A 25,091-nucleotide genomic window follows, 5' to 3' on the forward strand; every position below is an offset into this window, starting at 1 on the left:
GAATACCAGAAGGAGAAGAAAAAGAGCAAGGAATGGAAACCCTGTTTGAAAAAATAATGACAGAAAACTTCCTGAATCTGGAGAAGGTAAAAGCCATACATGTTCAGAAAGCACAGAGGTTCCCAATCAAGATGAACCTAAAGAGGTCTATTCCAAGATACATCATATTATAATGTCCAATCTTAAAGACAGAGAATGTTAAAGGCAGCAAGGCGATACAGTAACATACAAGGGAGCTCTGATAAGGCTCGATGCTGAATTCTCAACAGACACGCTACAAGCCAGAGGCAATAGGAAGAAATATTCCAAGTAATGAAAAGGAAAGGACTGCAACAAAGACTGCTCCACCCAGCAGGGCTGTCATTAAAATGGAAGGCCAAATGAGGAGTTTCCCAAACAAAATAAGGCTGAAAGAATACACTTCTACCAAACCAGCACTGCAAGATGTGCTAAAGGGACTGCTTTAAGAAGAGGAAAAGAGTGAGAGAGGAACACAAGTACAATGGGTGGGAGGGGAGAATAAATACCTATCAGTAATAACCTTAACTGTAAATGGACTAAATTCTCTAATAAAAACACATACAGTAGCTGAATGGATAAGAAAACATGACTTGCATATTAGCCTGTCTGCAAGAGACCCACATAAGAACAAAAGACCTACACAAACTAAAAGTGAAGTGTTGGAAAAATATATTCCAAATAAATGCACAGAGAAAAAGCTGGTGTAGCAATACTTATATCAGACAAAATAGACTTCATACCAGAGGCTGTAAAAAGGACACAGAAGGACACTTTATTATAATCAAGGAAAGAATCCATCAAAATGACAGAAACATTATAAACACATACGCATTCAACATAGGAGCATCCAAATATATAAGGAAAAAAGTGGAGAACTTTAAGAAAGATATAGACAGCCAAACAGTTATACTAAGGGATATTAATACCCCACTGTCAACAATGGATAGATCTTCCAAACAAAATTTTATCAAGAGTATTGTGGCACTGAACAATGCAATAGATAAAATGGATTTCACTGATATATATATGACCTTTTATCCCCCAAAAGCAAAATACACATTGTTTTCAAATACGCATGGAACAGTTTCAAAGATGGACCATGTGATGGAACATAAAAGTAACCTCAACAAACTCAAGAAAATTGAAATTATATCAGTCATTTTCTTCAACCACAAGGGCCTGAAAATAGAAACCAACCCGAAGGAAAATTTCAAAAACATTCAAATTCATGGATATTGAATAGCATGCTATTAAACAATGATTGGGTCAAGAATGAGTTTAGGGAAATTCTCCTTTATTATTTGTTCAAATACGTTTTCCACTCGTGGCTGTTTCTTTCCCTCTTCTGGTACCCCTATAATTTGGATGTTGGAACGTTTAAAGATGTCCTAAACCAGTCTGGCAAAGGAAATAGACTTCCAGGAAATCCAGGACGCTCAGAGAGTCTCACAGAAGGTGGACCCAAGAAGGAACACACCAAGGCACATCATAATTACATTAGCCAAGACCAAAATGAAGGAGAGAATCCTAGAAGCATCAAGGGATAAGGGGACAGTCACCTCCAAAGGAGTACCCATCAGACTGTCAGTGGATTTCTCAAAAGAGACCTACCAGGCAAGAAGGGGCTGGAAAGAAGTATTCCAAGTCATGAAATCCAAAGACCTACAGCCAAGATTGCTCTATCCAGCAAAACTTTCATTTACAATGGAAGGGCAGATAAAGTGCTTCTCAGATAAGGTCAAGTTCAAGGAGTTCATCATCACCAAGCCCTTATTATATGAAATGCTAAAGGGACTTATCTAAGAAAAAGAAGATGAAAAATATGAACAGTGAAAGGACAGCAAACTCACAGTTATTAACAGCCACACCTAAAACAAAAGCAAACCAAGAGGACAGCTAGATCAGGAGTGGAACCATAGAAATGAAGAGCACATGGAGGGTTAGCAACAGGGGAGTGGGAAAGGGAGAAGGGGGGAGAAGGCACAGAAAATAGCATAGATGATAGGTAGAAAATAGATAGGGGGGAGGGCGAGAATAGTGGGGGAAATATGGAATCCAAAGAACTTGAGACACGTGGTTATAAACTAAGGAGGGGAGAATGGTGGGGGAGGGAAGATGCGGGTGGAGGGGAATGAAGGAGGGGAATAGAACAACTGTAATGGTATAATCAAGAAAATATATTTAAAAAAATTTAAAAAAAGAATGAGTTTAGGGAAGAAATAAAAAAACTTTTGGTAACAAATGAAAATGAACTCATAACAACCCTAGAGAAAAATACAATCTTCTAAAACTCAGTGAAGAAGCAGCAGAAAGCCTAAACAGACCAATAACAGCAGGTGAAATTGAAGCCGTAATCAAAAAACTTCTGACACACAACAGCCCTGGATCAGATGGTTTCACAGGAGAATTCTACAAAGCATTTAAAGAAGAGCTAACCTCTATCCTTCACAGATGGATTCCAAAAAATTCAAAACGATGGAAGACTCTCAAAGTCTTTTTATGAAGCCAGCATCATCCTAATCCCAAAACGAGATAAAGACACAACAAAGAAAGAAAACTTAAGGCCAGTATCACTGATGAACATAGATGCTAAAATCCTCAGCAAAATATTGGCAAACCACATCCAACAACACATTAAAAAGATCATATACCATGACCAAGTGGGACTTATACCAGGGATACAATGATGGTTCAATATTTGCAAATCAGTAAATGTAATACACCACATAAACAAAAGTGGAGAGAAAAGTCACATGATCATATCAATAGATGCAGAAAATGCATTTGATAAGGTACAGCACCATTTATGATAAAAACAATCAGCAAAGTGGAAATGGAGCATTCCTCAACATAATAGCGATCATTATAGAAGAGGAAAGAAAATTCATACAAATGGGAAATAATGAATTAAAACTGTCATCCTTTGCAGATGACAGAAAACCCTATAGACTCCAGCAAAAAACTGTTTGACCTAGTAAATGAATTTTGCAAAACAGTGGGATACAATGTCAAGATTCAGATATTGAAGGTATTTTTGTACACCTGGAATAAAATAGCAGCAACAGAAATCAGGAAAAAAATGTCATTTGCTGTGGCAATGGTAAAAGTAAAGTACCTAGGAATAAACCTCTCCAAGGAGGTAAATCAGAAAACTGCAGAACATCGAAGAAAGAGATTAAGCAAGACACAAATAAATGGAAGCATATGCCATGTTTATGGACTGGAGGAATTAACATCATCAAAATGTCCATAGTACCCAAAGCAATTTATAGATTCAACACAATCCCTATTAAAATACCAATGACATATTCACAGATATAGAACAGATCGTAAATTTATATGGAACCATAAATGATCCTGAATAACTGCAGCAATTTTGAGAAAGAAGAACAAGGTAGGAGGGATCATAGTACCTGATATCAAATTGTATTGCAAGGCCACAGTAATGAAGACAGTCTTGCACTAGCATAAAAATAGACACACAAATCAATGGAACAGAATGGAGAATCCAGAAATAAACCCATGGAGATGGTCAATTAATATTCAACAAAGGGAACAGCAATATAAAATGGAGTAAAAATAGCCTCTTCAACAAATGGTGTTGTGGGAGCTGGGCAGTTACATGCAAAAAAATCAAACAATCACCAACTTACATCATACACAAAAATAAATTCAACATGGATAAAAGACTTAAATGTAAGTTGTGACACCGTAAAGGTCCTTCAGGAGAACATAGGTAGGAAAATTTCAGATACTCCATGCAGCCATAATTTCACCATTATGTTCCCTAGAGCAAGGAATATAAAGGAAAGAATAAACAAATGGAAGTACATCAAAATAAAAAGCTTCTGCACAGCTAATGAAAGCAGCAGCAAAATGAAAAGGCAACAAAATGTATGGGAAAATATATTTGACAATGGTATCTTGGAGAAGCGTTTGGTCTACAAAGTACATAACTCATATGACTCTACTACTGGAAGACAATCAATCCAATTTAATGGGCAAATGACCTGAACAGATGCTTCTCTAAAGAGGACATACAGAGGTACCAGAGACATATAAAAGGAAGCTCAGCATCACAAGCCATCAGAGAGATGCAAATTAAAACCACAATGAGATAGTACTTCACAATGGTGACAATGTCCATTGTAAACAAATCAACAAACAACAAGGTCTCGTGAAATTTTTGGAGAAAAAGGAACCTTAGTACACTGTTGAGGAGGATGCAGACTTGTGTAGCCATTGTGGAAAACAATATGGAATTTTCTCAGAAATCAAAAAATGGAACTACCTTTGACTTGGTAATTCCATTGCTGGGATTACACCCTGAGAATCCTGGAACACCAATTCCAAAGAACCTAATGGACCCAATACATCATAGCAGCAATATTTGCAGTACAAGTGCTGCAAGCAACCTGTGTATCCATCAGTAAATGAGTGGATCAAAAACTGTGCTATATTTACACAATACAATACCATGCAGTGGAAAGAAAGAAGGATTTTCCTACCCTTTGGGACAGCATGGGTGGAAGTGGAGAGCATTGTGGTAAGTGAAATAAGCCACGCAGTGAAAGACAAATACCATACGATCTCACCCTTACGTGCAACCTAATCAACAAAAAAAAGTAAGGAAGCAAAATACAACCAGAGACATTGAAATAAAGGACAAACTGAGAGTAACCAGAGGGGGGAGTAACCAGAAGGTGAATGGCTGTCACGGAACATGTATAAAGCATCCATGAATAAAGCCAGAGGGGGGTATTATTGAGGGTGGGAAGCTGGGGGGTGGATTGGCAGGAGAGTGGTGTGAGGAAAATGGAGACAACTGTACTTGAAGAACAATAAAAATAGTAATAAACAAATTCATAAAATTTTCTGGCTTAACTAATCTGCCCATGCTAATCTCAGTGTGTTTAGTATAGTTTTTTCATTACTGTATCCTAAAAAAATAGTCCCAGCATCATACTTCACTTTTCCATGGCTGTCACTCTGCCATACCCTTCCACTCCCCTGAAGTCTTGATGAGCCATGGTTTCTTTCTAGCTCATGCTCAGAGCAGTCCTCCCTGGGCATGGTGGTATTTCTGGAGCTTGTTTATAACATTAGATGATTCAGATTCTGGCCAGTGGTGTCCACCGTGTCGTGGGTGAGATGAACAAATTCACATGGACTGCAGAAGTCCACTGGAGAAAAGGGACAGCATGGAGTGAGGTGCACCGGGACCCTTGTCTGGACAGGCTTTTTTTGCTTTCTGGGAGCATTACATCAATGAAGGTTCTAATTTATTACGCTCAGGATGGCTTTAGGTGATTGCCTTTTGAGGATAGCAAAGAAAAGGATGTTGCTGATTACTTCTTTGGGGTAACAAAGAAAAGGATGTAGCAAATGCAAGGGAAAAAGTGGTTGAACTGGTTACACTTCATCCTCCAGAGGTCTAGCGCAGACTGTAGGAAGTTACTTCTAAGATATGCATTAAGTATTTGCTGCCTTAACTCAGGGTGAGGGAGTCCTTGTAGAAGCAAGCCTCAAAGCAGTCTAGGTGTAATGCAGGCCTGGTTCCCCATGGGAAAGCTGATTTGAGGGGTCTGGCTCCTGTGTGCCACCTTGTGTCTGTCTTTTTCTGAACCAGGGCTGAGGTACATTTGCCATTGCCACGGCCACTGGTTCCCTATAATTAGAAGCCTTTCTAATTCCTCAGTGCTACTGATTTTTACCTTTGTTTCAGTGACCAGTTTCTGACTGTTCCTTAACTTGTCACCTGTACTGTCACTTGTTTTTTAGTGGGAAGTCCAGCATTATCACTGCTCTTTGAGGACAGCTACGGGTAACTGTGTGAATTATTTCTTTTTATAATTTACTAAAAATTTCCAGAATAAAGAGGCCAAAGCAAAGTAACTAAACGCATGTTGTTCAATATGTGGTTGGTCTTCCCTTACTTGTTACTTTTGTTGCTGCTACTCCAGGTGATGTGAGCCTTATTGAGTTTTTTAGCACATTCTGTTGTTACTATCTTTAGGGTTGACCAATAAGTCATTTAGCTTTAGAGTTTTTTTCCTGTAAAATAGAATACACTTTTTTTCATTTTCACCAATAACTTTTATTGATTTGGATATTTTGAGTATGTTGGCTATCTCCCACTTGGCTTTTAATGGGTAGAGGCCAGTACAGTTGCTAAACATCTTCCAATGCATAAGTCAGGCTCACAACAAAGAACTGTTTGGCTAAAATGTAATTAGTACCAAGGAACTTTGCATACCACTTTGGACATATTTGATCAGTTACAACACCTTCTTCATACACTATGATTATCTTTTTTTGCATTTCAGTTGTATTTTTACCTTTCTTGAGATAATAAAGCATACCAGTTATGTATCTTCTTTGATTTTCAATATTAAAATGGTTGTACAAAAATTCACCCATTTTGATAATTTTTTAAAAATATATTTTATCGATTATACCATTACAGTTATTCTATTCCCCCCCTTCATTCTCCTCCACCCTACACACCCCCTCCCCCACCATTCTCCCCTCCTTAGTTTATAACCACGTGTCTCAAGTTCTTTAGATTCTGTATTTCCCCTACTATTCTTGCCCTCCCCCCTGTCTATTTTCTACCTACCGTCTATGCTATTTTCTCTACCTTCTCCCCACTTCTCCTCCTCCCATCCCCTGTTGCTAACCCTCCATGTGATCTCCATTTCTGTGTCTCCACTCCTGATCCAGCTGTCTGCTTGTGTTTGCTTTTGTTTTAGGTGTGGTTGTTAATAATTGTGTGTTTGCTGTCCTTTCACTGTTCATATTTTTCATCTTCTTTTTCTTATATAAGTCCCTTTAGCATTTCATATAATAAGGGCTTGGTGATGATGAACTCCTTGAACTTGACCTTATCTGAGAAGCACTTTATCTGTCCTTCCATTCTAAATGAAAGTTTTGCTGGATAAAGCAATCTTGGCTGTAGGTCTTTGGATTTCATGACTTGGAATACTTCTTTCCAGCCCCTTCTTGCCTGTAAGGTCTCTTTTGAGAAATCCGCTGACAGTCTGATGGGTACTCCTTTGTAGGTGACTGTCCCCTTATCCCTTGCTGCTTCTAGGATTCTCTCCTTCATTTTGGTCTTGGCTAATGTAATTATGATGTGCCTTGGTGTGTTCCTTCTTGGGTCCAACTTCTTTGGGACTCTCTGAGCTTCCTGGATTTCCTGGAAGTCTATTTCCTTTGCCAGACTGGGGAAGTTCTCCTTTATTATTTGTTCAAATCAGTTTTCCACTCGTGGCTGTTTCTTTCCCCCTTCTGGTACCCCTATAATCTGGATGTTGGATCGTTAAAGATGTCCTGGAGGTTCCTAAGCCTCTCCTCGTTTTTTTGAATTCTCATTTCTTCATTCCTTTATGGTTGGATATTTTGTTCTTCCTTCTGGTCCATTCCATTGATTTGAGTCCCAGTTTCCTTTCCATCGCTATTGGTTTCCTGGACATCTCCCTTCATTTCAATTAGTTTAGCCTTCATATGTTCCTCTAATTTGTGACTATAATCAACCAGTTCTGCGAGCATCCTGATAAACAGTCTCTTGAACTGTGCGTCTAAGAGGCTGGCAATCTGTTGGTCACTTAGAGTTATCGGCTCTGGGGATTTGAGTTCTTCTTGCGCCATCTGTTGGGCTGTTCGTGCCTGTTATGTAGCAGGATCGGAACCCTAGGTGTTCACCAGAGCAGGGCAACTCAGTTGCTGGGTTGTGATGCTGTATGTGGGGATGGGGTCAACGAGGATCAATGGTGTCTGGTCTGTTGCCTCCCACCCTGGCCCCCACAGGTGCGGCAGCTGCCACCGTCACCGGGGCCCGTGTGTTTTGTCCCACTGCACGCGAGTGGGCCACCGCTGTCAGCCCTTGCCCCCTGGGGCCTGCGTGGTCTGTCTCACTGTGTGCGAATGTGCGAACGAGGTCCCTCTGCCCCACACCCTGACTGGGTCTGGGCCACTTGTGCGCCTAGGTTGGGGGAATCTGTCTTGCCCGACCCTGCTCCACTGGTGGCTCTGCCCCTCTTACCTCCCTGGTTGAATGGTTAGTTGTTGTCGGACTTCCGTATAATTTGATTTTCTGTTCTTTGGCTGTGTTTTTCTTCTCCAAACCTTTGTTGTATTCAGACTTGGTTGTGGGAGAATGCACAATGTTTCCACCTATGCCTCCATCTTGGTGGAAATCTGATAATTTTTTAATGCATACTGATAATGACAGCTGTCATAATGCAGTCTAACAAAATTGTTTCCATTGAAGTTAAAGACAACTAAGCAGTACTAGGGTCATTGTACGGAAAAAACTAAACAAACTTTTTGGCCACTCCAGTGGTAATATTAATGTATGAAGATAATAGTAGGCAGATACGGTTATATAAAATCCAGTTTTCTAAGTGAGACTCCTTTTCCCCTGTTACTCCTCTGTGTGGTAATTGCAATTGTGTTATTTATTTTTTCTAATATAACTGAGGATGGAAAGGATTCACAGATTACTTAAACAATTTAAGTGTGTTTGATATTTATATATTAATTTATATGTGTTTAGCCACTCATAAAAAATGGATAGAATAAGAGGTAGAAACTAAGTGTTTGAAAAGTTCTTTTTTAAATTTAAATTATTAATACATTTTGCCCTAACCTTTTTAAAAAATATGTTTTATTGATTATACCATTACAGTTATTCTATTCCCTCCCTTCATTCTCCTCTACCCTACACACCCCCTTCCCTACTATTCTCCCCCCCTTAGTTTATAACCACGTGTCTCAAGTTCTTTAGATTCTATATTTCTCCTACTATTCTTGCCCTCTCCCCTGTCTATTTTCTACCTACCGTCTATGCTATTTTCTCTACCTTCTCTCCCCTTCTCCTCCTCCCACTCCCCTGTTGCTAACCCTCCATGTGATCTCCATTTCTATGGTTCTACTCCTGATCTGGTTGTCCTCTTGGTTTGCTTTTGTTTTAGGGATGGTTGTCAGTAACTATGAGTTTGCTGTCCTTTCACTGTTCATTTTTTATCTTCTTTTTCTTAGTTAAGTCTCTTTAACATTTCATATAATAAGGGCTTGGTGATGATGAACTCCTTGAACTTGACCTTATCTGAGAAGCACTTTATCTGTCCTTCCATTGTAAATGAAAGCTTTGCTGGATAAAGCAGTCTTGGCTGTAGGTCTTTGGATTTCATGACTTGGAATACTTCTTTCCAGCCCCTTCTTGCCTGTAAGGTCTCATTTGAGAAATCCGCTGACAGTCTGATGGGTACTCCTTTGTAGGTGACTGTCCCCTTATCTCTTGCTGCTTCTAGGATTCTCTCCTTCATTTTAGTCTTGGCTAATGTAATTATGATGTGCCTTGGTGTGTTCCTTCTTGGGTCCACCTTCTGTGGGACTCTCTGAGCTTCCTGGATTTCCTGGAAGTCTATTTCCTTTGCCAGACTGGGGAAGTTCTCCTTTATTATTTGTTCAAATCAGTTTTCCATTCGTGGCTGTTTCTTTCCCCCTTCTGGTACCCCTATAATCCGGATGTTGGAATGTTCAGAGATGTCCTGGAGGTTCCTAAGCCTCTCCTAATTTTTTTGAATTCTTGTTTCTTCCTTCTTTCTTGTTTGGTTGTTTCTTTCTTCCTTCTGGTCCACTCCCTTGATTTGAGTCCCAGTTTCCTTTCCATCACTGTTGGTTTCCTGGACATCTCCCTTCATTTCAATTAGTTTAGCCTTCATATGTTCCTCTAATTTGTACTAAAATCAACCAGTTTTGTGAGCATCCTGATCACCAGTGTTTTGAACTGTGTGTCTGAGAGGTTCGCTATTTCTTTTTTGCTTAGAGTTATAGGCTCTGGGGATTTGAGTTCTTCTTCAGCCATAGTTTGACTGTTCATGCCTGTTATGTATGAGGATCGGAGCCCTAGGTATTCACCAGGGCGGGGCAACTCAGTTTCTGGGTATTGATGCTGTATGTGGGGGTGGGGTTAAAGGGGAGCAATGGTGGTCCCCTCTGCTGCTTTCTGCTGCTGGCGCTTGTGCGGTCCATCTCGTCTCACTGCTCACTCCTTTGCTGGTTTATCTGTGCGCGAATGTGTGACCACTGCTAGCCTGCTGCCCTGTGCCGTCACTGGGTCCACCAGACGCTACCCCAGCTGCCTGGGCTCCTGGGGTCAGGGGATCCTTTCTGCCTGACCCTGCTCTGCTGCTGGCTCCGCCTCTCTTACCGCTCCGGGTCCGGTTGAATGGTTCCCTGTTGTTGTTGTTGTCGGTCTTCCGTATAGTTCAATTTTCTGTTCTTTGGCTGCATCTTTGTTTACTAAACCTTTGTTGTATTCAGTCTTGCTTGTGGGAGAAGGCAGAGTGTTTCCACCTATGCCTCCATCTTGACAGAAGTCTCTTGCCCTAACCTTTCTTAGTTTTTTATTAGTAAGGATTATGCTCAGAGTTTTACACATGGGCCAGATTAGGCCTTAGCCTATCTTTGTACAGGCCCAGGTACTAAATATGGCTGTTTTTCAAGAGTTGTTTTTAGAAAAAGAAAAAATGGGAGAAGAAAAACATTGTATAGAGGCCCCATACAATGACCCACATTGTAGACTTCAGTGACCTACAAAGCCTTAAATATTTACTGTCTGGTTCTTTGTATAAACAGTTTGGCAGTCTCTGACCTACTTTGAATATTGGCACATTGTTACAGAAAACAGGGGCCCCTCCCAAGGATGGTATACGAATAACCTGCTGGGATTGATTGTCTGTTGGTCGCCAATTGGAAAGACATCTCTGAATGCCAGAGATTTGTGAAAAGGAAACAAAATGTTTATTTAATGCTATTCAGGCCTAATGCCTCCATTAAAATATCAAAGTCCTTTAGGGTTATATACCCCCCCCCCCCACACACACACACAGAGCTCTCCCTTCTCTCCCTGCCCTAACTCTGGGTACCATATCAGGAACAGAGCACATGTCCATTTTTCCAGGCCCCTGGTATTGTCAGCTGTGTCGCCTGTCCAGGCAGGATCTCCAGTTAATCCAAAGTCATGCGGCACCTTCTACTGGCAAGAGTTCTTTGTAGCAAGTTTTCCAGTCAAAGTCTCTCTCTCCTGCTTTCCAGGCCATGTGGCCAAAGGGAGCATCCCAAAGCTGTGTGGGTCTCGTCTACCAAAGCTGCAGGGGTCCACACTCCACCAAAAACATGTGTCTTTCTTCTTCACTTGGCTGCAGGGTTCTCCATTCTGGCAAAGCTGCGTGGTTTTCCCTTTTACCTGGGAAAGATGGGGTCTGAATTCTGCCAAAACCACATGGCTCTCTCCTTCTCGTGGGTAAGAGGGGTTCCTAACTCTGTTGAAACCGCGTGGCTCTCCCCTTCACCTCGCCAAGAGGGGACCCTTACTCTGCTGAAGTCTCATGGCTGAACCTCAATAGCTACTGTGTCTGAGTTTAAATCCCCACACCAATCTTTCTCCGTACCCCTATTTCCGACTCCTCCCACGATCAGTTATACCTGCCAGTATTTCTGTATTATTACAAGTTTACTGTCCTGACATCTTTAGTCTGGGCAGCCCCGCGTCCTAGAGCCAGTCTTCTCCAAGCTCCCACACAGGCGCTGTTACTCCGGGGACCTTACCCCAGTTACATCTTGGGGGGAAGTGACTTCATCCCCCTGGCTCCAAGCCTGGCCACAGCCATTTACCATATCCAAGTGACCCACGAAAGGCTATAGATATGTTAAATGACCAGGCCATGGATTAGCCACAGGGCTGTGGCTGTACAAAACAGCCTTGCATGTTCCTGCTCCATGTGTCCCTTCCCCCAACTCACACCTGTGGGGGAAGGGGTGAGGACGTCTTATATGTCTCTCCAATATTCCTATATACTTTGAGTTCTGGAAACCATTCCAAATTTTTTTTGAGCCCCACCCCCCGGCTGCACCCTGTATCAATATCACACAGGCTAGCAATGATATAATGGTTAGAGTGTATCTTTACAGAATCCTGATAGACACTGCCCCCCTAAACCATCATTTCTTAATGCCTCATTTAATAATGGCTTATATCAATGCAAGGACAAATATGATATTTTTATTGAAATTTGCATATTTGATGCCTACATTTTACTAGAGGGTTTAAAAAGTCAAGTAATTTCATTGAATATAAATTCTGAATTTTTTAAGTAGAACTTTTGTATACTTAATTTTTTGTTTCCAAGATACAAGTTTATAGTGTACCATTACTTCAAGTTTCAATAGATTAGAAACAGTGACAAACCTTTGATCATGAACCAAATTGTTTATTGAGTTATACTACTTAAAAATGTTTTCAGAGACAATAAAAGGTCAGGTGAACCAGACACTGGTTATTTGGTTTAATTTTCTAGTAACTAGGATTGCATTTATAAGTTCCCTATGTCTTTTGGTCCCCGTGCTTGGCTGACAGCTTGACAGTTGCTCTTCTGTGGTGATGATAAAGCAGGAAGCTGCTTTATCAGCAGAAAAAGAGCTTAAACTGAGCTCAGGGAGCCAGGCTCAGCTAGTCTTGACCTTGCTGCTCAGTAATGGGTTTTGTTAGCAATTGAAAATTTGGAAGCATGAGTTCCTTTAATGCTATTTTGACTTAGAAAAGTAGCATTTGAAGCAGGATTACTGTAAGATGTCTTAATGCCATGGACAAAACAGCATGTGTCTGCTTAGTAAAATGCCATCAGTGTTAAGTGTTTTTTTGCAACCAAGACTTTCAGAAAATCACAGCAACATTTAAATAAATAGAGTGAGTCAATTTGCTTGTGTCAAACACAGAAGTGTTTCTAGTTCTGCTTTTTAATATTTGGGCATTTTTATCTCCTTCAAGATAGAGACTTTTTTTCCTATTTAACATGTGCAAGTTATGTTTAGGCATTGATATTTGCAAACATTTTGTTACAATTATCACGTGATCCAAATTTGAAACGTTAAAGGAATAACTTTAAAAAAAAATTCTGGAGTCAACCAAGGCAACAAATAATATAATGGCTGATTTTTTCCCCAAATTTATTTTTCAGTGAATGTGTTTATTCAGCAGAGAAGCAGTTGATTTTAGGATTTCAAGCAAAATTAGAGGTTGCTTTACCAAATGAAGTATATTAAAAAACAAGATCAAGATTGGAAAGTATTAAAAGAAGCAGAGAAATGTGTGTCACACATTGAGAATATTTTTTATACTGCACTTAAGCACTGAATTTGATCCAGAATTTTCTAACCAATGATTTAAGGGAAACAAATTGTAATTTATTAAATAAATACACTTTTTTTTCCTTAGATTTTTCTTTCCTCAGGAATCTGCCACCTGTGGCTGGCAGGGTTGAGGCAGAACCAGTGAGTTCCTTTTAGCAAAAAGTTTGATGCTCTATTTGAATAAGAATAGCTAACATAAGAGTGATACTAATTTCAGCACATTGGGTATGAAGTCCGTGGAGTTACACATCTTGCATTTAACTTTTTGCAAGAGCAAATTATGTAAAAGAATAAAATTCTTAGTGTTTTAGCAACTATTATTTTTGAGAGAGGTACTTTTATTTGCAGCTGAATGTAGTTCCCAAGTGATAATAAGTCTATTATTTTCATTTTACAAGTATGAAAACAGGTTTAGACAATTGATGCTGCTTACCCATGCAGTGTGGGCAGGATGGGGTGGAGTTTCCTATTATGGGATCCGACTGCTTGAGTTTAGATTTTGGGATTGGCTTTGTTACTTTGGTCAATTTATTTAATTGCACTGAGCCATGGTTTTGCCATCTGTGAAATAGAAATAATATTACAACATACATTAACGGCCTCTTTCAAGAGCAATATGCTTTAGAAACTTGCAGTGTTTAACTTGATCGTGGCTTAATTAATGTTTGGCTTGCTATTTTTTATTATGTTGTAAATTTGAATTTGAAAGAGTATTTGGTCATTTTGTTTTGCAGATTTCTTAGGTGCTTCACCTAAGATTGATTCACTATTTAAATCTTCCTTCTTTGCTAGGTAGGACGTTTTAAAGTATAAATGATTAGTCCTGGCTGAGTATCTCAGTTGGTTAGAGTATTGTCCTGATATGCTGAAGTTGTGGGTTGAGCCCTAGCTGGTGTAGCTCAGTGGATTCACAGGCCTGCGAAGCAAAGGGTTGCTGGTTTGATCCTCAGCCAGGGCACATGCCTGGGTTGCAGGCCAGGTCCCCAGTAGGGGACACATGAGAGGCAACCACACATTGATGTTTCTCTCCCACCCTTTCTCCTTCCCATCCCCTCTCTCTGAAAATAAATAAATAAAATGTTTAAAAAAAATAAAGTTGTGGGTTGAATTCCCGGTCAGGACATGTACAAGAGTCAACCAATGAATGCATTAATAAGCAGAATAACAAATGGATGTTTCTCTCTTTCTCCCTCTCTCCCTTCCTCTTTTTCTCTAAAATCAATAAATAAAACTTTAAAAATAATAAATAGAACGTAAATTATTGATTTCCTAACAGTCTTTATAGTAATTATGTAGACATGTATCAATAGTAGTAAAAAACTCTTCAATGTAATTTGTATATCCACAAATTGATCTATGTATTGGTCTATGTTACTAGCCATTTCTTGGGAACTTCCAGTGAAGTAATTATAGAATGGATAGTAATTATAGAATGTGAATAGTATGGACTTTACCAAGTCTGAAATTAAATATTTTTAGTTGGATAGATTTCAAATAGTAGTATTTGTATTTTGCAGATGGTGAACTGAGAAATAAGTATGACTTTTCTATGGCCAAATATCAAAGATATTATTTACTTGAATCTCACCTCTCTTTTGTAATTCAACTGTTTTTACAACTTAACATTGAGGATCATGTGATTATGGGTATAATGTACTAATTTAATAGTGTGATGCTATGAATAATTTACACTGGTGTCTGCTGGTTACTTTGCTGAGTTTATGAAGAGGTTTTATATATTTGTGTTTCTTTCCGGCAGTGAAAATAATATGACCATTTTGAAAAGCTGTTTAAAAACATCATTTTGATGTGATTTATTCCCACCCATTTCAGTAGCCTAAATTTTAACTTGACATTTTATTCCAGCCATCCATCAAAAGCTAGAAGCAGATGGAACGGAAAAAGTAGAAGGCTCCATGACCCAAAAACTGGAGAATGTTCTGAACCGTGAGTTTCATTCTACTACCCAGAACTATTTATATAGGACCTTATAATAAACTTTTCCATAGTTATTAGATCTGGTTTCACAGAACGAGGTAGTAAGTTTCATTTTAGTATTTATTTCTAAGTAGTAATGCTTTAATGAACATAAAGAGGAATAAAAACATTGAAAATGGGTCTGGCTGGTGTGGCTCAGTGGATTGAGCGCTGGTCCGTGAACCAAAGAGTCATGGGTTAGATTCCCAGTCAGGGCACATGCCTGGGTTGCAGGCCAGGTCCCCACCAGGAGGTGAGTGAGAGGCAGCCACACACTGATGTTTCTCTCTTTCTCTTTCTTCCTTCTCCCTCTAAAAATAAATAAAATTTTTGGAAAAATTGATTTTTATTTCAGTGTCTCTGATTGTATTTTGCTTGTTTGTTTCGATTAGGTCAACTGACAGTAACCAGAGGGAAGGAGGGAGAGAGATAATAGGGGATAATGGTGAGGGGGCATCAGGGAACATGTATGAAGGACTCATGGACAAAGCCTTTTGGGTTCAAACATGGGAGATGGGAATGGTGGGGCGGGGAGGCATACTGGGGTGAAAATGGAGGCAATTGTACTTGAACAACAATAAAAAAAAGAATGTAAAAAAGAAACAAGGAGGTCGCCTTACAGAAAAAAAAAAAACATTGGAAATGAATGTCCTGGGTTTTCTTTTGTTGTTGTTTTGCATTTTATTTATGAGAAATCATAATTTTAAAACAAGCCAATATACTTCTTAATAAATAAAATTTGCCATTTTAAAAGAGACCAGTATATAAATATCATCACCAAACACAGAAAAGCACTGAGACAGTAGCCAGGATTTTTATTGACCAAAAACCTGAAAAAGCATCTTCAAATATCTACCAGTATTAACACAAATGATATCAACTACTAAACTAATAGATGTTTAAGTATCACTTACTTATGCCTGGCTTTTTTTCCAAAACGAATTTAAGGCAAGCTGCCTATTTTCTAACTCTGAAACATTTTTTTTTTAATGTAGGCCAAGAGAAACTGACATATGCAAAATTTCAGAATCTATCCACCTCTCCTTTTATAGCAGCTGCCAGGCACTTACAATGCTGATTTGGAAGAAACTCATAAGATGAATCACTTTCTATTATAATATTACTGGCTGGCTTAAATGTAAGTCATCCTTTTTAACACATATAGGAAACATTTGACAAGGAGCAGTAAAGCCCAGAGGAATCTCCTTGTCTTTTAAAATAAGTATGGCATATGATTTTCTCATATTACAGTTAAGAATAACTAAAACATTTAAGAACTATTACATGGGATCTTTAGCATTTCTTTGAATGCAGGACTATGATGTTAAGTTTTTGCACTTCTAACTTATTTTCATGAACAGAGTTTATTGAGCTTTTCTGTAAATATCTGTTCATAAATATAGGGTTCTCTGACAAGAAAGTATTTTCTAGAAGGAAGCTTTAATTTGACATAGGCTTTCCTTGGTAGTAGAATTTTAGTACTTAGATTTCATCCTAAATTTATGAGTTTAATAGCACTTTAAATATTTGTCCTTCTAGTTGTTCTTTTTATTATCAATATTATTATTTGCTGTGAGATTTTGCCTTGTTTTTGTATGAGAACCATATCACCAACTGGGTTGAAATGAATGTGTTCTGAATTAAACCCAAATAAACATTTACTAAAACTATTTGTATATGAGCATAACCACACATATTAAAGTATTGGAAGTATATTTTCTACTCAGGGATGTTGTTTGTATTATAGAAATTGTCATTAATCTGTTCTGTAAAGAAAAAAGTGAGATTTTTTATTTTTAAAAGTGAGATTTTTTAACTTTTCAAAGCTAATTTTTATATATGAACTGACATAGTAAGTGTATCATTGTTATCAGTAAAAGAAAATAGCTACTTGTTATGGTTTTGGAAAAATGAGTTTTTGTTTCAACTGTTAGGTTTAACATAGTGTGTTAACATAATTTTTTTAGGGAAATCCTCTTTTGGGACTTGTGGCATAAATTTGTAAGAGAAATCATTTTATTTCTTATTCCTTTATAACCACAAACCTTTTCTAAAATGTATCATACTGACTTTTAATTTTTATTATTTTAGTTAATATAATTGAAATAGCCCCATGTGGCTAGTAGCTACCTTATTAGACAATGTGGGTATGGGCAATATAGTATAAGTATTATTTATAGTAGCAGTTGTATAGTAATAAGTAAAATATTCACAGTGTTCAGTAAGGGTCAGAAACATTCTATATATAAAATGTTTGTCCAGCCATTGTTAATATAATAAGAATGGTTTGCATGACATTAATGTAACCTGGCAGCCAAAGAGAATGTACTGGAATATACAAGCATGAACAATGATGACTAGTCAGTGAGGGGAGTAGTTGCCATTGATTGACTATGTGTACCATGTGGCTGTTGCCTTCAAAATGACTGAGCAAGTAGAGCAATGAATCTTCATCAAATTTTGGATTAAGCTTGAATGTTCCAGAAACTACTTGGGTGATTCACAAGGCCACACCTCTGGGCAGCTGGTGATTGGCAGCTTCATCATGACAGTGCACTCACTCATGCATCACATCTCCTGCAGAGTTTTTTGTTGAAACATCAAATCACCCAGGTGACTCAGTCCTCTCACAGCCCAGATTTGGCATTCTGCAACTTCTGGCTTTTCCTAAAACTAAAATCACCTTGGAAAGGGAAAAGATTTCAGATAATAGATGAGATTCAGGGAAATATGACAGGGAATCTGATGGTAATTGGGAGAACTGTGTGAGGTCCCAAGGTGCCTACTTTGAAGTGGACTAAGGCATCATTGTCCTATGTGCATTGTTTTTTGTATCTTGTGTCTTCTTCGGTAGAAGTTTTTATTTTTCATGTTACTTGGCTAGATACCTTCTGGACAGACCTCGTATTTAGTCCTCACAGTAATTCTGTGAGGTTTATACTATTATCTCCCTTTTAAGGATGGAAAAACTGAAGCCCAGAAAGATCAGGTGACTTACCTAAGGTCATATGAGTAGTAAGTGATAGAGTTGGGATTTATATCTTGATCTAGCTTCAGATTTGTACTTTACTGACTGACCTTTCTGTGTATGGTTTTGATATGCCTGAATTTCAGTTGCCACAGCTCAGTAAATATAGATGTTCCTCACCAACATGGTTCCAATTTTAGTTACCGGAGTATATTTGCCATAATTACTTAAAGTACAAACTCAGATGCTAGCTCTTCAGCCTATAGATCACTCTGTAAATAACAGATGCACAAGTGATCTGTGACCAAACATGTCTCTTTTGAATCAAGTGGTGATTGCTCAATGCATGTTACCATTGTACATTGTACCATTGTTACCTTTTTGTCTCCCAGAGATAAACTCACATGATAGAAATGGATAATTAAAGAGGGATTTGGCCCCAAAAGATGAAAATGCATTAAGAAACAAGAAGTGATAACTAAGTAAAATTCACATCTAACATGACTGGAGTTACAGAAGAGATAGGGATGTAGTCAATGCTGCAGCCTGAGAGACTCAAGCTGTGCAGCCAGAGAAACTCAGTGATGATGAATTTATTGATGGAAGTCAGGCAAGTATGAATAAAAAGTTGAAGATTTTTATAGGAAACAATACCTAAAGGAACACTCAGATAATGTGTGACATGAAAGTACAAAGGATAAACTTAGAAAGGAGTATGATAATTTGTCAAAGCATAGAAAAGGTGCTTGATACATATAAATTTTATGATGGAAAAAACAAGGTGAGTAATCTTGGCAATTTTTTTAAAAAGAGAGGGGACATTTGAATTTTCAGTGCTTCTGAAAATGCTTCTGAAAGTGCTTCTGATGTTTTAAGTTACAGTATACTAAATAAATAATAGTTTTACAGCTTTTTTAATATTCTTTTTAAAACTATATTTTATTCATTTTTAGAGAGAAGGGAAGAGACAGAGAAAGGGAGGGAGAGAAACACTGACCAGTTGCTTCTCCTACATGTATCACCGGGGCCGAACCCACAGTCCAGCCATGTGCCCTGACTGGTAATCGGAACTGGTGACCTTTTGCTTTGCGAGATGATGCCCAACCAACTGAGTCACACTGGTTAGGGCTTTTAAATATACTTATTCATTTATTACCAACAGTAGGTTTTTAATATTTCAACAATTTTTTAAGTCACGGAACAATCATTATTTTCCCATTGGTGATCAAGATTATTATTAAGTAAGCCCTGGCTGATGTGGCTCAGTGGATTGAGGGCTAGCCTGTGAACCAAAGGGTCCTTGGATCAATTCCCAGTCAGGGCACATGCCTGGGTTGTGAGCCAGGTCCCTAATAGGGGGATCCACAAGAGGCAGTCACACATTGATATTTCTCTCCATCTCTTTCTCCCTCCCTACTCTTCTCTAAAAAAGTATATAAATAAAACCTTAAAAAAAAAGATCATTACTAGGTTTCAGTTTGCACAGTCATTTATGCAGTCCTACGCAGCATGCAAAGTGATGCTCGTACTATACTGTATCAGCTCTCTAAGTAGAGAGAATACTGAGCGGTAGTTACTTAGTGGTAGACTTTTTTAGTCCTTGCTCTGTAAGCATTTATTGAGCACATGTTGGTTCTATCACAGGGTTACGAAAATAAAAGTTAATGCTTTACTTCTCAGAGTGTATAGACTACTAGAAAATACAGACAAAAAGCAGGTGATTAAATTGTGGTGCTATAATCCTCTGCTGGTGGTAATTCCAGGATGCATCTGGAGCCTTCACAAGGGGGATCTCATTGGAAATTGGAGTAGAGTAATAGGGGAGGGTAGGTTGGTCATGTGAGTTTTAAAAGAGGTCTAGGAAGTAGCCAGACAAGAAGAGGTTGCTGGGTGAGTGGATACAGTTTGTCCCAGGCAGAGCAAGCAGCATTGAGGAGGAAGGCACCAACTTTAGAAAGGAGATGGGCTACATTCTAGGAGTCTGGATCCAGCTTAGCTGGTGTGCAGAAGAGACAAAGGTGCTGGGTAGAGGAGTATCTGCTCATGATAAGCTTTCTATGTAGTATCCTGGGATTTGTCTTTATCCTGAATACTGAGCCATTGATTTTAAATAAGGGATTTTTAAATAAGGGAGTGATATTATGAACTTTTCAAAGAACATTCTGCCCTTTACATAGACAATGGATTAGAAGGGAGCTAGACTAGAGACACGAAGAGAAGCCAAGCTAGAAGTTACGGTTGTAAGAGTAAAGTGCTGAGGACTCAGCCAAAGCAGAGGTGATGAAGGTAGATTGAATAGCAGATGGGAGATGTTAAGCAGATGAGAAAGGCAGTATTATTTAGTCGCTGGATGATATAAAAAGAAGGAAAATGAAGTAATCAATGGTGACTTCCAGATTCCTTGCCACAAATGGAGGAACAAGAAGTAGGTTTTGGGCAGGAAGAGAAGAGAGGAAAATAATGCAATTGGATTGATAACATGTTGAGTTTGAAATTTATGAGGTTATATCCATGAATAATATATCTTTTTAACTGTCAGTACCTCCTAGCTGTGTCACATTGGGCAAGTTGAAGAACCTCTCTGTGCTTTAATTGCCTGCAGTATAATATAGTGCTTGTCTTGTTTTATGGGGACATGAACAAATTTAAATGAACTAACAATTAATGCATGTGTTCAGATTAATGTAAACTTTTTAGACAAGCACCTAGCATAGAATAAGTGCTAGACATTATATTTCTAATATGTCTTTATGCCACTGATAAAGGCTTCTTAAAACTCCTGTTAGGTTATGAGGGACCCATAGATGCTAAAATGTTTTTTCTTTCTCTCCATGATATTTTCATTCTTTTCATTCTGCTTCCCCAGCTCTCTCAAAGGAAGATAAACTAAGGGTCTGAGAGTTCATTGTCCGTTCAGTAAACTTTTCTCCGCTGCCCTCCATGACAAAGCCTGACCAAACTATCTGCCTAAACTGAGGGTCCTATACCTGTGCTTAAAGCCCCCTCCTGATTATTGTTCTGAGGTTTGCTGTCAGGGTTCATTGAAAGGGAAATCTTCAGAGTTTCTCCTCAGGGACCAAGTTGGTCCCGTAGGATGATGCTGGGATGTCACCAGAAATGCTCACATAGGATCCCCGTAAAACAGTGAGGGCTGATTGACTGAATTATCTCCCCCAGGAAAAGAAATTCATCTTTGGCATGGCTCAGAATAGAGGACTCCTTTGTGATGGGTGAATTCATTAAGAAAAAATTATGTCTAGTGAAAAGTGTATGTAAAGGTGAGTCTTAAGCTAACAGGCGTATCTTAAGATAGGAGATTTGGAAATAATCAGCACAGAGATGGTAGTTGAATTAACAGGATTGAATGATTTCACCCTAAGTACTATGTGTATAATTAAAATAAAACCAAGAAGTTGAAACACTAAGAAATACTAGCTAGAGTGAAGTTTGTAAAAATAGGAAGTAACTTTTACTTGGTGGTGTGATGGTAAGTGTGTAAGAACTGGCATTCCAGAAAGGAAAAAGAAAAAAAGAAGAGAACGAATCCTAATAACAGCATTTCTAATGTGTAAATTCTCACATCTTGGTTGTGTTCAAGCTACCAACCTGACATTGCCGAATGGGAATTGAAAAGAGATGGGAATAATTGGCTCTTGTGAGCAGTATGAACCAACATCTGCTCTTCTCTCATCTCCACAGTTTTGTTCAGTATACTTCATGTGGTGCTGTGTAATTCCACTGCTGGGCATCACTCTGTAAACAAGCATTAACCATTGGTAATGATACATTTCATATAACATGTTATAGATGGCAGCCTGTCTTGTCATTTTCTGGAATCTGTTTAGAGAAACTGCAACTCATACAGTAAGTAGATTGTTAGATCTCTTTGTGGCCCTGGTTTTGCTATGAATTTAAGTGTACATTTTTAAGTTACCTTAAATTACCAGACATTTTAAGGTTTCCTAATCTCATTTAATTTGCCCATTCCTGGGATAAATTGTGTTGTGGTGTGGCGGGTAATTCTTTCATCCTCCCCACAATCTCCCCAAATCACATCAAGCAGAAACCACAGACTAAAAATCACTTTCATGTTATACTGTCTCAAGTGTCGGTGCCATGAAAGAGACCAATAAGGGTCACTTCGGAGTAAAAGAAAGCCTGTTTACCTTAAACAAGCATGGTTGAAATTGTAAGACAGCATTAGAATTACATGACTAGTTTTTCTAGATAATACAAGTTCCTGACATAATTAATTTTTTTTTTCATTTTTGAGGATGAGCTGAATGAGAAGGAATGAGTTTGATTGGTTAGTGTGCAGTACTGCAGTGATTTTTCTTCCCATCTTTTCCCTCCAGCTTTATTGAGATATAATTGACATATAACATTGTGTGCAGTGTGCTGATTTGATACACTTGTATAGTGCAGTATGATTACCAAGTTATTAGCGTTAACACCTTCATCACTTCACATAATTGCATTTCTTTTTTGTGGTGAGAACATTTGAGATTTACTCTTAGCAACTTTCAAGTATGCAGTATGGTTATCATTAATCAGATCCCCAGAATTTACTCTTAGTGGAAGCTTTTACCCTTTGATCAACATCTCTCCATGTTCTCCACCCCCTATCCCTCAGCCCCTGGTAACCACCATTCTGCTCTCTGTTTCTATGAGTTCACCTATTTCAGAGTTTCCATGTAAATGATAATGTGCAGTATGTGTCTTTCTCTGTGTCTGACTTAGTTTTTACTTAGCATAACATCCTCAGTGCCCATCCTTGTCCCATCTTACACTGAAGAAAATTTTATTGTTCAGTCAGCCCAACTAAACAGTGGCAGCCACAGTGTTATTATAGCAGCATTGCCATTAGTGCTCAGGGTACCTCTGTGACTGTGATAGTGACAGTCACTCTCCAGTGAGCTGGTGTTGAAAAAAGAACAATTTTTACATCTAGACTTGTTCAGGGCTAGTAGTTTTAAGATCAGGATTTGGTCTGCAAATTGCATGGCCCAAATTACAATTTTCATGGCCATGTCACTCAGGTAGATTTGTTCTGTGATTACTTACACGCTGTATGTTCAAATCCCTGCTAACTGCCGTGAAAATCGACTGTTTAGTGGTGTAAGAAGATGGAGTGAGGATGTGGACGGATTGGTGCTGAGAGGGGTTGTGAAATGCCTGACTAATTAATGGCTTGTCAGGTGTCCCTCACATGTGAACAACACTGCTGATTTCAGTACTTTCATTTTCTTTCTTCAAAAACAATGTAACTTATTGTGGTAACATTGGTTGATAACATTATGTAAATTTCAGATACAACTTTATAATGCAACATTGTATGCTTCCCACCCAATTTCATATTTTTGTTAGTGACCCTAGGGAATAAAGACATAAAATGCATTTTTTGAGCTGCTGATGATTTTTATCTGCTTTCCCATATGGTTTCACTGCTCTCGTTTATTTTATTACTAGGTATAATTGTCTGGTTATGAACACTCCAAATTTTATTGTGAATGTATTAGAATTCACAACAGAATAATAACTTTTAGACAGAGATTATCTGTAAATTAAGATTATAATTTTATAATGTATAATTTTTCTGTGTGCTGAAATTAAAATTCTCCATATATACATACATTTCTATGTAAATTATAATTTTATAGTTTATAATTTCTTCCTAGAATTTTTCTCCATGGAATGTTTATTTTTATTTACTTGTAAGTGAATTTTCTTCCTGTACTTGTTTTCATACTTTTCAGAGGAGTTAAAATTGTTAGTTGGTATACTTTATTATCTTTAAAATAAGATGAAAAAAATCAAATTTTGAACTCTTGTACATTTGGCTTTAAATTCCTTCATTATATATAAGTGCTTAGGGATTTAGCATCCACAGCTTACACGTAAGTAATTAATCTTTCAAAAATATGTAATCACTTTCATGGATCAATTTATTTATGATCATGAAGATTATATTTTTATATGACAAACAAATAATAATTTTCTTTGAAAAAAAAGTTTTAACCAGATTAATCAGATTTCAGATTCATTCAGCCACTGTTGTGTCGTTTGGTGGGAAGAAGAGAGTATGTTTTTCTCATATTATAGCAGAAATTCAGTATTCAACATTAAATAGAATGTGGTAAAAGCAGCTGTTCTGACAAAACAAAGTCTTTATATTAGGCTTTTAAAATTTCAACAGAATTTAAACAATATTTAGATAAAACAATTAGTTATAAAGATGACTTTTAACAGGATCAGGCCACCCACAGTGTGGAGTTGAGAATATGGCATGCAAGCCACCCAGTGAGACTGAGGTAATTTTTTCATCTTTGCTTAAAGTATCGTCACTAGACCAGATAATGTAGAAACCTTTTATGTGCAGTGATCAAACAGTTGAAAACAGTTTATTCTTTCTCTCCTATTTTCTTGTGCCTAATTAAAAATAATTCAGAAGTTGAAAAAGTTTAACAATTTTTGACCACGGTAAATTTCACTTTAGATAAAACAACTCTCATTACAGTAATTTATATAGTTTGAGGTCTTTTAGGTTAAAAAAAATATATAAAATGTCTAGTTTGTGTATAATATAAGAATTAGCTAATACAAGAAACATTCATTAATGGTATGTTAAAGGTTTGCCATTTTAATGCTTATATAATTTTTTGTGCCTGGTACACAAAGAGATAATTTTACCAAAAAATAGGATTGGTAGTAAAATATTTTTTTTGAACAACTTTTTTGAAAAGTGTTTTTCTTGTTTTGTGTATTACCACATATGTAGATATGGAATCCAGGGAATTTAACTAGTGCACGTGTGTTTGCACATGTGTGTATGTGTGTATTTTAACTTATCTGGATTGTGAAGTAACCTAAGGGCCCATGGTTGCTATGAAATTTAGAAGAGTGACTAAAAATAAATGTATGTTCACAT

At 37.9% G+C, this 25,091-nt stretch overlaps 1 protein-coding gene across 1 annotated transcript in view; it reads left to right on the forward strand.

The window, feature by feature from the left end:
• EXOC2 (exocyst complex component 2) overlaps positions 1-25,091 on the forward strand; it is a 273,565-nt gene that overhangs the window by 111,332 nt on the left and 137,142 nt on the right. The window contains exon 7 of the mRNA XM_037070417.1: positions 15,085-15,165. Coding sequence (XP_036926312.1) covers positions 15,085-15,165 — 81 coding nt within the window. The remainder of the gene's footprint in view (positions 1-15,084; positions 15,166-25,091) is intronic.

Source organism: Sturnira hondurensis, unplaced genomic scaffold, assembly GCF_014824575.4.
Source record: "Sturnira hondurensis isolate 20B ecotype Veracruz unplaced genomic scaffold, ASM1482457v3 Scaffold0001304, whole genome shotgun sequence".
NCBI classification, from domain to species: Eukaryota; Metazoa; Chordata; class Mammalia; order Chiroptera; family Phyllostomidae; genus Sturnira; species Sturnira hondurensis.